This window comes from Saccostrea echinata, unplaced genomic scaffold, assembly GCF_033153115.1.
Source record: "Saccostrea echinata isolate AGI-Se365-2 ecotype Australia unplaced genomic scaffold, CSIRO_AGI_Sech_v1 ptg000007l, whole genome shotgun sequence".
NCBI classification, from domain to species: Eukaryota; Metazoa; Mollusca; class Bivalvia; order Ostreida; family Ostreidae; genus Saccostrea; species Saccostrea echinata.
This window is the reverse complement of record NW_026889756.1, coordinates 3,084,486-3,100,045: the sequence shown is the minus strand read 5'-3', so window position 1 is coordinate 3,100,045 and position 15,560 is coordinate 3,084,486. Positions and strand designations below refer to the sequence as shown.

Below are 15,560 nucleotides of genomic sequence, written 5' to 3'. Positions count from 1 at the left end.
ACAATACTTTTTAAAAACATACAAAAGTATTCAATTGTCAATCATTACACCATGGTTATTAATTTTAAAAGTTGTTTAAAAATATAAATAATCCATACATACCCACAGATCTCAGATGTGATAGAATGGTTTACCACGAATAGAGGAACGAAAACCTCGGCAGTACTTCATCGTTTTAGTGGGTACAATACACACTAAAAGATCATTTATGTCAGTTTAAAAAAAAAAGCTCTTCAGGGACCCCTTTGAATTAATATAAAAGATCTTTAAACTTGTTTTGCAAGCTTACTGCCTCTTTGTAGATGTTTTGTAGATGTTTAAATGTGACGTGGCGTTATATTTTGTGCTTGAATAAAACAACCTATGAATAAACCAAATGAAACTAAAGAAAGAAAATCATTTACTACTCATCTTTTGAATAGCAAACCGTAATCTGTAGACGGTTCTCTATTCAAACTACCATGAAAGTCCTAATAAATATTTTTTTTTTTTTCCGGAAAACAAATTAATCAAAGAAGTGCAAAAGAAGCGAGAGATTAATTTTGCAGCCAACGACAAAATGTACCGAAGGGCGACAGTATGCGCAGTGGGGTTAGGGACTCACTGTTACTGGCGACAATATGTACTGGATGATAATATGTTCCGACACAATAGCGCTGCATGAAATTACGTACGAGATACATCTGTGTGCTTTACACACTAATTACAGTCATAAAACTCAAAAAAAAAAAAAAACAAACAAACAAAAAAAAAAAAAAAACAAAAAACAAAAAAAAACGTCAAGTAACCCTAAATGTGGGACAACAATATGTGCAATGAGAGGCATATAATTTCGCCAGCAACAATATGTGCATGTATTACTTTCCAACCGGCGACAATATTAGTCGAAGAACTACAATAAGTGCAGTGGAGATAATTATGTGCATATTGTCGCCGACGACAATGTGCAGAAAACGACAATAAGTACCGTCACAAGGTGACTGGGACTTACCAGTTGAACATTAAAAGGAATAAAGTTTACAAGACTCTCAAACGATATATATGTAGCTAGTCCTGGTCATATTGCTTGCATTGCATATAATATAGGTAGAAGGGTAACACAGTATGATGGGCTGGATAACATCAACACTTCTATAATTTGACCTTCATCTTCAAACATGGAAGAAATCCCGGGGGGAGGGGGGCTTACCATCAAATAAGACTTTCAATTCCTATAGATAGCCTCAATATATACATGTTTTTTTTAGAAATAATCCTCATCTCTGAAAAATGCTATTAGCATTTATAGTAAATCTAAAAAAATAAAACTTAAAACACACACACAAAATAAAGCGAATTTCAAATTTATGTAAGGAATACTTTTTATTGAAAAAAGAAGCAAACAATAAACTTTATAAACATAGCAATAAATTTTATATACATTTTGAATGTCTTCGGGTACGAACGCACTAAATAAATAGCAACACTAATACATGTACCTTTGTTATCAAGTTTGAGCAACTGCTTTAAATATTATTATATCATTGCTCACATATAATATTGCTCTTTCTATTTAAAACAACATGAAAATGTATTCAAACAACCATATTTTCTCACACATTGTATGAGGGAGCCAATGTCTATGATTGGCAATGCCTAGGAGACCTTTGTTTTGTTTACTTGGGTATCCTAGGAGACCTTTGTTTTGTTTACTTGGGTATCCTAGGAGACCTTTGTTTTGTTTACTGGGGTATCCTAGGAGACCTTTGTTTTGTTTACTAGGGTATCCTAGGAGAGCGTAATTTTTGAATCTGCTCTATTCTTTCTCTTCTGAGTTCAGTTTTACATAACTTTTTACAATGATACTGTCTCACTCTACACTTCTTCCCACATTCTAAATAATTATCTTTATACAAGATAAAAGTAGTGTTGGTTCTGCAACTGCGCATACACCGTATAGAGTCTACTAAACAAGATGTCTGACATCGATAAAACGTAAATCTCTGGCGATGGAAGTTTATTATTCTGTTCACTTTTTTGGTGATTCTGGACACAGTTTTGGCAGCTTGAGACCTGGCCTGTTTCTGTGCTTTGTTAAGAGATGTTGCCTTTGCAGAAGTAACCTTTGTAGAAGGTACGTTTGGGGTCGTAGGGTTTGGCGAAGTAATCTTTGGAGGTTCTTGAGTAATGGGAATGGGCGTGGTCTTTGGAGCTTGTGTTACGGAGGCAACTGAATTTGAAACTACAGATGAAGCTTGTGAGCCTGGACTAAATACAGCACCCGCATTAAATGAAAGACCTCCACTGGTAGATTCGGGAATCACTGAATTGGACCCAGCAGAAGATGATGATGATGTTTTTGGCGAAGATTCAACTGTGTAAGCAGACGACGCAGAGGAACCTGTGTTAGATGACGCATGAAGTGAGAAAACGTTAACAGAAGATTTAGCGTTATAACTAACGGGAGAGCCACCATAAGATGTGATCTCGGAAGCAGAAAACGAGGCAGATGGTTTTTCAGCCACTGGACTCACATGCGTTCCACTGGAATATACTTCCGATGCAGGTAGAATTCCTGGTCCCAACATCTCTGGTTCTGCTTTCAGAACATGTGATGAGGAAAAAGATTCTGTATTCTGAGATGATTGAGATGAACTCTTGAATGCACCGGCTGAACCTAAAGAAAAGGCGCCATTCGATTCTACCATTGATCCAGACAAGGCACCAGACGATTCTGGCAAAGATCCATAACCTGTGGACGAGACACCTGTCAACGAGGCACCGGATGATCCTGTCATGGATTCCTGATTAGACAAAGCAGCACCGGATGTCTCCAATATTGATCCGTGACCAGAGGGAGCGGCGCCGGATGTTACGACTATTTGTTCAGGAGCAGGCGAAGCGGTAATGGGTGTGTCAACCACAGATCCAGAACTAGAAGAAAGATCACCGGATGTCTCAGCCATTAATCCATGAACAGATGATGAGGCTCCAGAGGTCTCAGCCATTGATCCAGAGCCAGAGGATGAGGCTCCGGAAGTCCAAACCATTGATCCAGAGCCAGAGGATGAGGCTCCGGAAGTCCCAACCATTGATCCAGAACCAGAGGATGAGGCTCCGGATGATTCCAACAGAGATCCTGATGAATCGATCATAAATCCAGAAGTGGCGAACCGTGAATTGGAGGATTCTGCCATTGATTCGGATCCCGAAGATTTGATCTCAGATTTGGAAGACTGGAATTCTGTGGATTCCACCAGGGGTCCAGGCACGGTACCAGAGTCTGTCATGGATCCTGAATTTGTAGAGGTATTGGACGGATAGACGACAGATTCCTTCTGTGATATGTTGATGTCAGAATCTGTTTCCTTTGGAGAAGGAGTAGACACAGACGCGGGGTTATCAGGCTGGGGTGTTGCTGGCTCTGTCTGTTGTGTGACTACTGACTCAGGATTCTCGGGTGGTATTGTCGTCTGCACCGTCTGTTGGGTTACCTCTGGCTCTGTTTCTTCGCTGCTGTCGTCAGCTGATGCAGGTAAGATGTATGGGAGAAACAAAATGGCGCAGACGACTAGAAGCTTCATTGTCTCCTAAAAATATAAAAATATACAGCTTAAATTATCAACTAGATATAAAATATTAAGCTTTAATTATCTATTTTATTTTAGTAAGAAGGGTCAAAGATTCATTTTTAAACGGAAACTCTCCTTAGAATGAAAATCTTTTGACTTATATCTAAATTTGTAATACTTTCATGTTGATAATAAATAATCCAATATGTTTGGTTTAAAAACATTTGTTAAAATGTACTATCTCACTACCGCGTGATAAACCACGCCTTCGGGTAACATTACATATAGCAACGATTGAAAATGCATTACAACGGGTAACAGTTTAAAAGTGAACTGCGCTGAGTGTTTGCGCGTACGGTCCAAAGTGAAAATTTATTTTAAATACATTCAGTATAACAACAACAAAAATTTTATGTTTTTTAGGGTAACGTGAAATTGTTATCCCGCGAAAACTATTGCTGAGCGAGGCGAAGCCTAGGTCGGTAATGGTTTTCGCGGGAAAACAACTCAAGGAAAATAACGAAGCTGATTCTGTTATAAGGAGGGTTTTTACCTTTTCTGTATTTACTCTATTCTATAATATTGATATTTTATTTCAAAATATACTTTTTTGAAGTCCTTCCGTGTGTAATTGCAACCTGGGAAGTGGGTTAAACAAAGTAACTGTATGACACACAGAATTATCTCCTCGAATAAATACTTACTTTGCAACATTTTAATATACAAACACTATATTATTTTGTATCATTTTTTAAAACGAAAAATAATTTCCTCATTATTTAAAAAAACATTACATGGCTTATTCTTTGAATTTATGACCCTGAATTTCTATAAAAACCTATTCTAACCCTAAGGATTTTTAATCAGAAAGTTTTTAAAAAAACATAGATATAATTTACGTTGATATTATTAATAAGCAGCTGAAGCTGGCGACTTACCATTTTATATGGTGAGTTAAAGATCTATCCACTTCGTCCTGGCAGCTCTAATATTTGTCTATACGATTAAAAGTTCAACTGTTTTAATACCGTCATCAAATTTCTCTTGTTCACCTTCTAATTTCTTTCATCACGAGCTGTCTTCTGTCATTATAAGTATTAATTACTTATAATGGGACCGCGAGGTGCACTTGGCCAGGAATTTAATGATCTAATATTAATATTAACGAGATTAATAATTTATTTCGATTTTTGAATATCAGGAAATTTGCCCCGCATTTTTTGTTCGTGCACTTTGAATTATTTGGGAAATGATGACCGATTGCATTTATGCATATATCTCCATTTGTGATAGGTATTTGAAATGTCATTATTTGATCTGTGTCCCAGGCGGTGCCGAAAGAAATAAACGTAATCTGAAAATAAAAACTCGTTCTTGTAGATAATAAAATGCCGACTTAAATACCTACATGTACAAATTGATTTTTGGTATTTAGAATTTATTGCTACTAATTGATTGTTTATGAGTTTTTGGTATTTTATTGGTTATTCTCTATAAATAAGACTTTACCTACAAGTTTGGTCGGTCTATGTATATTTTATGGTAAGCATGCTCAAATCACAGTTGGAGGAATTATTTATTCTAAGGACAAAAAAAGATAAAATTAATTTAGCCCAAGTTTCAAAACACAAATTGTGTCGAGTTTTCCAGGATATACTTTTTGCCAATTTTATGCAAAAATCAACACGCTAGAAATGCGCACATCACAGTACAATTTTAACTTTTAAAATCTCACTGGAAATGTAATCCAAAAAATATTTGTAGGGTAATTTTATTTTAATGTTTTCTTAATCAGATTTAAATTAATTGAACAGTTTGACATTTAAAACTGAATTCTGCTAAGGTACTAATTTTTTATGCTGATATCTAAGATTACATATGTTATTTGTTGCACAAAGTAATGTATTTTCCTAAAGTACATCAGCATTTACAAAAAGGATTTAACAAGATAAAAATTCTACATTTTTGTATGTTTACAGACATACATTGTATCGAATAATCTGAATATTCATGACAATCACAAATCGACTGTACTTCCTTTTCATTGTCAAACACACGTTATGTGTTAATTTATGTCTACTACTGTCAATTTGTACAAGCTACAAGATGGTTCAGTTATTATGAGGATTAATTAATTTTTAACCCCTGTTCTTATTAATTAGAAACTTGTTAACGGAGGTTAATGGCAGTTTTCTCCAAGTTTATTTGCTCAAACCATACATAGTACTACATGAGGAACATAAAGCATTTAAGCAATTCTTTCTAATTGTCAAATATACACATTATACGTATAATAAGTAATATAACCATCAACATAAGAATGTAAATTTACTTTTTTATGAAAAGAAATAAAGCTAGTCAGGTTTAAATGTTAGAGTACACGTAAACTCGGTGTAGATAATAGCTCCAAGGAGAAACACTTTACATTGTAGAGAAGATGGGTGAAGAAGACGTGTAGAATGCCTATAGCTTCAGATATTAATAAAATCATATTCAATTTGTAAATTAAGTATTTAAAGTAAAGTTCTCATTATTGAAATTCATGAAATTATGATCAACAAAACTTTTCTGAGAAAAAAGATCTCGGAAAAAATTATTCTTTTATTAAAAAAATAAAATGGTATTCGTGGGATTCGAACCCCTATCAATAAAAATCCGGAGTATCATATTGTTTTGAGACTAACACGCTAACCACTACGCCACGCAGCTCCTGACGAATAGTGGCATTTAAATCATGTTTGTGATATGACCCTTGACTTAATGGACTTCAAGTATTTCTCGGAAAGATGCGAATGCTTTGTCATAAAAGTGTACTTTTAAGGTATAGTGGGTCTTTGCTCCATGTTTTTGTAAACCAAAAAATGTATATTTTTATGCAAACTTTTAGGATCAACTTTCAAAAAAATGGAGCGAAGACCCACTCATATCGAAAAATTTTGTTAAAGTATGAGAAAATGATCCTTTTTGTCCTCTTTAGTGTGTGTATGCTATTTCGTAGGCAAATAATTTCAGTCTTTGTGAGATTTTTGTAAATTGTAGAGATTTAGCATAAAATATACTTTAATGTTAGATGAAATATCAAAGAAAATTTTTAAATAATTGAGATTTTATTTTTCACTTCATGTTTGTCGCACTATAGGCACTTCGCCCGCCTTGTTCACCCATCTTCTTTATTTTACCGTTAAGGTTTTTCCTTCTCTATGATAAATATTTTTTATTTTATTTATTTGTTTATTTTTGAGGAAAGAAAAACCATTCCGTAAATTAACTGATAATAGAAAAGATTCTAACACCTATGACCTTGAATCCTTATTAAGATGTACTTGTGTATTTCATATCGCAAATTATTAAGCAGGAGTATAAAAAAGGTTTAACAAACATATTAAGTTCATTACTTTTCTTTTTTACTGCTGAAAAATGTTGAAGAAAATTTGCATATAGGGTACATTCACAAATAAAATATGAGAGAGAGAGAGAGAGAGAGAGAGAGAGAGAGAGAGAGAGAGAGGAGAATTTTATATATTTTCCTGTAAAATTAATTTTTTAATTAATTTCTGAAATTCCACTCAATGCTAATCATTTTTTCCTAACAGAATCCATGACTGCGAGTGCATTTTTCTGTCACGTGGTTAAATGTTCATGCTTTTGTACGTCTGTATTAATTACTCACATAGATCGTGTTACTTTTAATATAAAGGTTAAGAACGTATGCTGCACATCAACTCTGCAAGGACTACAATTAATTCTATGGAGTTATGGTGGATATGTATACATAAAGGTAAATGCTAAAATGCAATCCGCAGTGTGCACTTCCCGTGTTCCAACCTGGTTTTAATTATGAGCATCTCAAAATTATAAGATATTGATAGGGGCATACAGACTATTGTTTTTTGTTTTTTTTTTTTATTACTACATGTACTTAAAAACTGTTATAAAAACAATGACGTATCAATCATATCAACTCTTGCGTCGCTCCACCCTTTAATACTGTCATTCTTTTTTCTGAGTTCGTGGAGACAGTACGAGACACTGATAGTAGTTTGTATCATGGTTTGAGATTCAGTCTCTATGGTTCACTCAGTTGTGTTTCTCCGATGTTTAAACGCTGAATGAAATGATGCTTCTTCCTTCTGCCCGTAAAGGTTATATTCTGTTTTAGTGTGACGTTATAAGAAAGGAGTGAATTAAAGTTTCATTTATTGCACTTTCAACGGATTATTTTTGTTCTACATATGATGTTTATTTATTAAGCTGATTTGGGTCGATGTTCTTCTTGATAAAATACATGTAGTGCTCAAAATGTTAATTTCATTCTTTTTTGTCTTTTTTAACAGCATACTGCATGCTTTGGTCTTTTTGTCAGCATACTGCATGGTTTTGTCATTTTGTCAGCATACTGCGTGCTTATTCTTTTTTCAGCATACTGCATGGTTTTGTCAATTTGTCAGCATACTGCATGCTTTGGTTTTTTTGTCAGCATACTGCATGAATTTGGAAATTTGAAATATTTGACAGATGACCATTTTACACATCCTCGAGAAGTGCAGGGATTTTTTCCGGAAGTACAAAAAAATATTCTTGAAGAAAACGAAAATGTATTCATACATGTATTACCTCTGTAACATTGTTTTTCAAAAACAATTGCAGAGTATTGGGTGATACCTCCATAGCGCTTCATCCACCATGAACAAGATATGAAACACAGCTCAGATAGTGAAGTCACTCTCTACCATCGGCTCATACATTCAGCTCTGTCGGTGGCTCGTGTATATCACAGTGATAAGCAAGAAAAAAGCTTAAGTGCCTTTGTTTTGATTCATAATAATTAAATAACTTAACTAACGTTCGGCCTTAAATTTAAATATTTACTAAGTAGATCTAGAAATATTAGTTTAATTTGAAATAATCCTTGCGATATCAAAATTTTGATATCTTTTACTTTATGCTAAAATCTTGACGCGAGCCCATTGCAGAGGTGTCTGAAAGAAGAACGAACGGCAATTCCCCAGGGGAGAGTGATTGATAATATGTTGTTTACGTCCCATTTAAGAATTTTTCACTCATATAGAGATGTCACCATATACCGGTGAAGGGCTTCAAACTTAGACCTTTTCTCGGCACTCTGGGCCATTGAGCAGTGAGGGTTCTTTATTGTGCCAACGCCTACCGTGACACGAACCTCGGATTTTTAAGGTCTCATCCGAATAACCCGTGCATGACTTTCCCTTCTAGTGTCGGGCGCTTGGCGAAGGAACAGTCACTACCCATGTTCACGTTTTAGGTTTGACGCGGCGCGGTGAACGAGAATGGAACCCGATCATCCCGATCATGAAGTGAACACCCTACCACTTGGCTACCGTGACCCCTGAGATTGATCGAATGTAACAACTGATAACAATTAACATTGAGAAGCGCTAAATAAATATCACCAAATGTATCAGGTCCGTAGTTCAAGGGATGGGGTCGGTATTAGGTTCTTTCTGCTTGTCTCAGCCCCCCTTTTTTGCTTGTCAGTAATCCCCCCACACTTTAATAAAAACATTACTGCAGGCTTTTGCAATCCTTAAAGCTTATATGTATATACAAAACACACAGATATTTACAATAAATTATCTTAAAGATCTGCATGCTTTATCAGATTTAGGGTCCTTTGCTATAAAATTTTATCTTGCTTTTTCACTGCTGAGTCGTGTCTGCGCAACTATTTTAGGTACAAAGGAAAAGGACAGAAGAAGTTGCAGTTAAAGGGAACTTTTAGTTAACATTTAAGTGTTAGATGCATAGTCAAAAAAAATATTTTATATCAAAAATCAAAAAGCACCAAAACATGATAAGCATCTGTTTAAACACAGGTTATCACAGTAGAAATTTTCCTTTTCATTTTTTATTAAACGAAGCTAACCATGTTTAAATGTTTTGCGGACACGGCTCAGCAGTAAAGAAGAAAAAAAGCAATTTTTGCGCGGACCCTGAGGTCCACGGAGAAAATACATAAACAAGGTAAAACCGGATGCTATGGAAAAAGTCATTTTGCGTATGCACCAGGATGTTAGATAGTTCGTTCGTAGGAAAACTTGCTCTTAGGACTATTCGCCCTCTTTGAATACTAGTGAGAACTCGTCCATCACTGGCAAAACTTGGCTAAAATCTGTACATTGCATTTATTAATTAATTAGTATATCTAAATCTAATTCTAGCATTATATACATATATCCTTTTTTGTGAATAAAACATATTCTACTAAAGTTAATACGTATATAGATGAATAAGTATTTACAGCATAGGCGTCGGAACCGGGGGGGGGGGGGGGGGGGGCTTAGCAAGCTTTCGCAAAGATAGACATAATAAAGGCATTGAACATTGGGGCGTAGATTTAGCCCCCCCCCCCCCCACTTTCAACAGGCACAATGCAGTGTAATCAAAGAAGGGTAAGTGGTAGCGTTTGAAAAAATAAATTGGTACTGAAAGAAGTTCGATCCTATCACCCCCCCCCCCCCCCGACGAAATAGGATTTTCGGATTTGGACAATTTTTAATTTTCCTTTTTTTCGCTTGTCAATTTTTTTTTCAGGTTTGAAATTTTTTTCTCTTTCAATAAGCCCCCCCCTTTCAATTTGCTTCCGACGCCTATGTACAATTAAGATCGGGGCTTCTATGTACAAGCATTTTAAAAGGAGGAAGAATTCAGAGGGTTTTACTGCTTGAAGTTAATTCAACGGTTAGGCTTTAAAAGATGGGACAGACTTCCGGTATCAGTTTTGTGCATCCAAGCTCGTATGAAGGAATTTCAGATGGGTAGGAGGGAGGCACAATATATATATATTATATGTTAGTGTTTAAATTTCACGTGATTTATCAAAAATTCACAAAGGAAAAGGGGTCATCTGATTTCCTGAAGGGGTATACGAATGCAAATTAGGTTGGATTTTTCATGTATACTGGCAAAAATAATTATTGAGGGTCACAACTGTAAATATAAGCTTTCTTTTCTAAAGTAAAGTATATACTGGCAAAACTATTGGGACTCCCCCCCCCCCCCCCCGGGTCCTACAGGCCTGGCATCATATGCAATCGATATCCTCAACAGAGATGCAGAGATGTCTGTACTGTCAAGGAGAACAACACTGCTTAAAATTGGACAGTATTTCAAAATTTTAACATCTCACATATGGGGTAATTGGAGGACATGGATGTCCCCATTTAAAGGCCAAGGCTAAAGGCTATACAATGAACAATAGATGCCTTGATCAAGTATTGATATCCAGACCGTGCTCCTAACAATTATTAATATTTTAGGAATTAGAAAATTACATTAAATTATTATGAAAAATTTACGTTTCAAGATGAAAGAAATCTTTTTTATAACACATATTTTCATTACAACCCAGATTTTTTTTCTGTTAGAAACACATTATAATGGTCCACGTATTGCAGTCCTTTTAAAAGACAAAATTAATTAATTAATATATTAAAAATGTTAAAAGGAAAAGTAATGTAAAAACAATCGCCGGACAGTTGAAATTTCCAATACAGGATGGAAAATATATTGCTCTGTAATAAACAAGAAATTTTTCCATTCAAGATGATTTTAAGAATGGTTTTATACAAGTGAAAAAGAAATCTATAGTTAGCATAATTACATTAAAAAAAAACAATTTTTGGGAATGCACATTTTTTTCAATCTCAAGTTGTCCATACTCAAAAGCAATAACTCCACTAACATACCATGAGATCCTCCAAAGAAAGTGCTGAGATTGGTAGCTACGTTTGGAAATTAATGTTTCCTGCAGTTACTAACAAAATGTTAAGTTTCGTGTTCCAAAAATCATAAGAAATGGAGTAAGAAACTGGTTTCCGCTAATTGATTCTAAAGTTCTGAAATATGTTTTTAGAAACTGTGCCTAATCCCTTTGAAAATATAATGTACAATAAAATATGGTCAAACAGTCTGAAATCTGACGGACCTTTTGATTCCAATTTGTTCAAGGTTACCATGATAGCAATCCAGCTTGTTCTGAAATAGAAAAGATGTTTCTCTTTTTTTTCCAAGTCTAAATCCAAAAATTAGATAGAATACACACTAACATATCTTTGTAGCAGTGTTTATTCAGAACTAATGATACCCAAACTTTAGGCCATTTTACTCTTACATTCCATCATAGACAAAATTCACAGTTACATGTATATTAGCCTTATATCGTAGTCATTAATTACGTACATGTACATTTAAATCAATAAAATCATGCAGGTTCTTTTTGATGACTTATCTAAACATTAACATAAATTTTAATTTTTCATGCAATCATGCCTTTAATTGAATAGATTATCTGTCATTAATGAATGTCACCTGATTAACCTTTACTGTTCGTGACTTCTCTACCATTGTCTGCATTGTAATGTCAGAACTCTACCATACACCGTGATCAAGCACCTGTCACTACCCCCTGACAGTAGGCTGACCCTACATCGATCTCTGAACCCCAAAACAAATTCTTCTTTTGTGATCTGTACAGATTGTTAAAAGGTCTCCAGGTACCTTTTTTGGTTTTTAATGTCAATATCCTTTATCAAGTAGACATAAAATGAAAGCCGAATAAAAGGTTAATCGTGGTGCCTATAAGCTTACTTTAGTTTCCACGATAACCTGCACTGGTTTGTTAGATCTTCAAACTCCAACCAAAATTTTACAATAATACATGTATTTCATTTTCCCTTAAATCCTTCAATTAATTGAGAAAGTTCATTCCAAGCTTTTCTTTTTTAGAAAACATAAAAAATCAAATTCAAGTAAGATAAGAACCGGTTTAATAATATAATAAATTAAATGAATACAACGGGAAACACAAAGAAAAACAATGAACAACATGGATTTCACACAAAAGACGCTAGCATCATTTACAAATGATTTCATCATGTTTTATCTTCAAATCCCTGAAACAGGTTAACTCGACAACTTGAACAAAAAATGCTTTACCGAGAAATATAGGACGATGTAAATTGTCAATTTTGTTCAAGACCCTCTCTCTGGAATTGATTTTGGAGGCCTGAGGCCACGTTCATACGAGCAAAGATCACTTGCTTTGATTGTGGTAGCTGGAGTTATATAGTTACGTAAATGGATAATTAGGTCTACGCTCGAAGGGATCGCATCTGCTCGGTCCTTATTTGTCTGAGTTCATTCTTGCAGCCCACTTTACAATGGTATTGGCTGAACCGACATTTCCTTCCGCACAACATATACTGATCTCTGTAAAATGTGTAGGCTCCTTCGTTGCGGCATGAATTCAAGCAGGAAATGGCGCCAACAAGACAGGATGTCTGACATTTGTAAAAGGTGGCTCTTTGACGGTGGAACGCAACGATCCGGTTAACTTTCTTGGTGACTTTAGAAATAGTGGCCTTTGCTTTGGTGGCAGATTTAGACTCTGTGTTTATCTTTGGTACGGCTCCATATGTGGTAACCACTACATTAGATCTGCCAGTCTGCACAACTGTTGAGCCGACATTTGATCCGCCACTCTGTATAACTGTTGAGCTGGCGGATGGAGTTTCCTCGATGATAGTAGTGGCTTCCTCCTCCTCAGCCTCGTTCTCAGCGCCGTCATTGTCCTCGTCAACATCCTCACTACTATCATCTGCCATGGTAACCATGGAAACGGACAATAATGCGAATAGCAGAGCAAGATACTTTACACAATCCTGCAAAAGTTTGAAAAAGGTGTAAAAGAGTATTTTAAGAAATCATACGTAAACAATTGTTGTTTTGCAAAAAGTAGCATATTGATATGCATGTATTGATCATGAAGAAGATGCTTATACTTCATCGCCGTTTTTAATAGAGTTGCAAGTAGACTTTTTTCAGAAAAAAAGGCAGAGGACTATGAAATATTGGCATGTATATAAAATTAGGTTGAGAACGTCTCATATTGGAAAGAAAACAAAACAACTGTAATAAAACTAACAAATTTTCTTACCATTTCTTTAGCAGTAGTGGACCTATGTCAGTCAATCTTAAGCTCTGAGAAACTGGTTCTATGTCGACACTGGTGCCCTCCTCGCTTTATATATCAGATAGATTGGTGATGAAATATTCATAAGATTGGAAGGGGGCATTCCACGGTTGTCAGATCATGATCATATGATTAAATTAATTAAGTTATTCAATTTCAGAATGCATATTTACATGTTAATATCGGCAATAAACAACATACACATCAATAAAGCAAGAAAAACTATTTTGAATTAATTAAGGTCAGATAAGTGTTACGGGAAATAAGAAACTTCAGGAATGTGTCAGTGAAGTAAACTAACGGAACACTTATGTAATTGACTTGATTGTTAAAGAATGTATGGAAAAGATTTGATTGTTATATTGTTATGTAGATAGATTTTAGGTATACATCAAATCGGTGTTTCTTTTCAGTTTCATTTCATATTAAAGATATTAGCATGATGTTTTTGGAGGTCCGTGTTTGCTCTGTTCCCGATTTGTGTTGTTTGAATGGACTTTGAGCTTGAATACTGTTCGTTATCTCCGTATTTTATTTCATCTATCAATTGCATTATATACAATGATTTAATGTCAAAGGTGAATAGTAAAAGGGAAAAAATTCTCTCAGAAAAGTACAAATTCCCCTACAATATCAGTAGAGCCTTCCCAGCACTAGAATACTTGAACCAGTGGTCCAAAATTTCCCATATTTAATAAAAACATCTTCGCTCATTACACTTTTGTACTCCCTGCTCTAGCATCGGATCCCCTGATTTAGAAGAGGCAACCTTGCTCATCATAACCATGCACTTAGTTTGTTTAATACCCAGGAGCAAATAAGATTTTCATAGAATTATCCATTTTCACTACATACTGAGCATGCACCGCCCTAAAACTCGAATCCCTGACCCTTGGGTCACGAAACTCACATTTTTGAAAGAGCTTTCCTTGTCCATCACAACGAGGCACTTATTTTGTCTGCTTAATATACAGGGGAAGAGATGATTTTTTGAAGAAATAATGCATTTTCTATATATGATAGATGGAACCCCGCCCTAGCACTAGAACCCCTGACATGAATTTCATAATTTTGGTAGAGGGCTCAATGCTTATTACATGTACAATCATGCCAACAGTTGGACTGCCTGATGTCTAGGAGTAAAAAAGATTTTTAAAGATGCATTAATTTTGACAGTTTTGGTCACAACCCTCGGGTGGGAGGGGGGTTTACGAAATTCACATTTTTTTCCTTATACTCATAGATGCTATATGCCAAAACTGGTTGAAATCGTTTAGGCTGTTCCAGAGAAGGAGCGGAGAATGTTCAAATGTTAACACAAGACGCACGATGACGGACAAAAACAAATATCAGCAACAGGTCACCTGAGTGACTCAAGTGACCTAAAAAGTTATTCACAGTACACATACAATACATCCTTAAACTAAGGTTTGTATAGTATTAGAACATGGTCTCCGTACTCGGAAACACTTAGCCAAAGAAGTATATTTTGTAACATAAGAAAACGTTTATAAACATGCTAAAATATTAAATAAAATATTTTGTACACTTTAAATCTTGTTTAATAAATTTGTAAATTAAATTTAACATATAACATATATTTTTCTTGAGAACTGTTGAGAAATTCTAATACTGTATGCAGGGAAATATTCGCCCCCGTTTTATTTTTGCCCCTTTCGCCTTAGACATAAGTGGGTGAATTTAAGACGGGGCGAATTCAAAGAAAAAAAAAAGAATAATTTCTTAAACAAATCTGTGACTGGGCGAAATTAAAACGGGGCAAAATTGTTTGCAAGTGTGAAAGGGCGAAAATAACCCTGTATACAGTAGTGTTTATTATTTAAGCAGAAACTTTTGAGCACTCAAAAATTAGAAAGTGTTTAGCTATGAAACAGAACAAGTTTTATGCTTGTTTAAAAATAAATTCAAACTTTAAAGTATTCGCATTTCAACAGGTTTAATATTTCACATCGAGTATTAGAAATTATTTTGAACCTGAA

At 35.0% G+C, this 15,560-nt stretch overlaps 2 protein-coding genes across 3 annotated transcripts; both read right to left on the bottom strand.

Moving 5' to 3' along the window:
* Nucleotides 1-1,327: 1,327 nt before the first annotated feature.
* On the bottom strand, nt 1,328-4,593 carry LOC133180846 (uncharacterized). 2 transcript variants are annotated; one of them, XM_061315298.1, is made up of 3 exons: nt 4,490-4,593; nt 1,744-3,569; nt 1,328-1,644 (listed from the first exon to the last, which is right to left on the bottom strand). In XM_061315298.1, the coding sequence occupies exons 1-2, from the start codon at nt 4,490-4,492 to the stop codon at nt 1,758-1,760; spliced, it is 1,815 nt and encodes a 604-aa protein (XP_061171282.1). In that variant the 5' UTR covers nt 4,493-4,593; the 3' UTR covers nt 1,328-1,644; nt 1,744-1,757. The 2 variants fall into 2 exon arrangements, with proteins under 2 accessions (XP_061171282.1, XP_061171281.1); XM_061315297.1 differs by having other exon boundaries at nt 1,328-3,569.
* A 7,739-nt stretch (nt 4,594-12,332) lies between these two features.
* Nucleotides 12,333-13,602, bottom strand: LOC133180845 (uncharacterized). The gene is made up of 2 exons (XM_061315296.1): nt 13,525-13,602; nt 12,333-13,249 (listed from the first exon to the last, which is right to left on the bottom strand). Exons 1-2 carry the CDS (start codon nt 13,525-13,527, stop codon nt 12,680-12,682), a joined length of 573 nt encoding a protein of 190 aa, XP_061171280.1. The 5' UTR covers nt 13,528-13,602; the 3' UTR covers nt 12,333-12,679.
* Nucleotides 13,603-15,560: the final 1,958 nt, after the last annotated feature.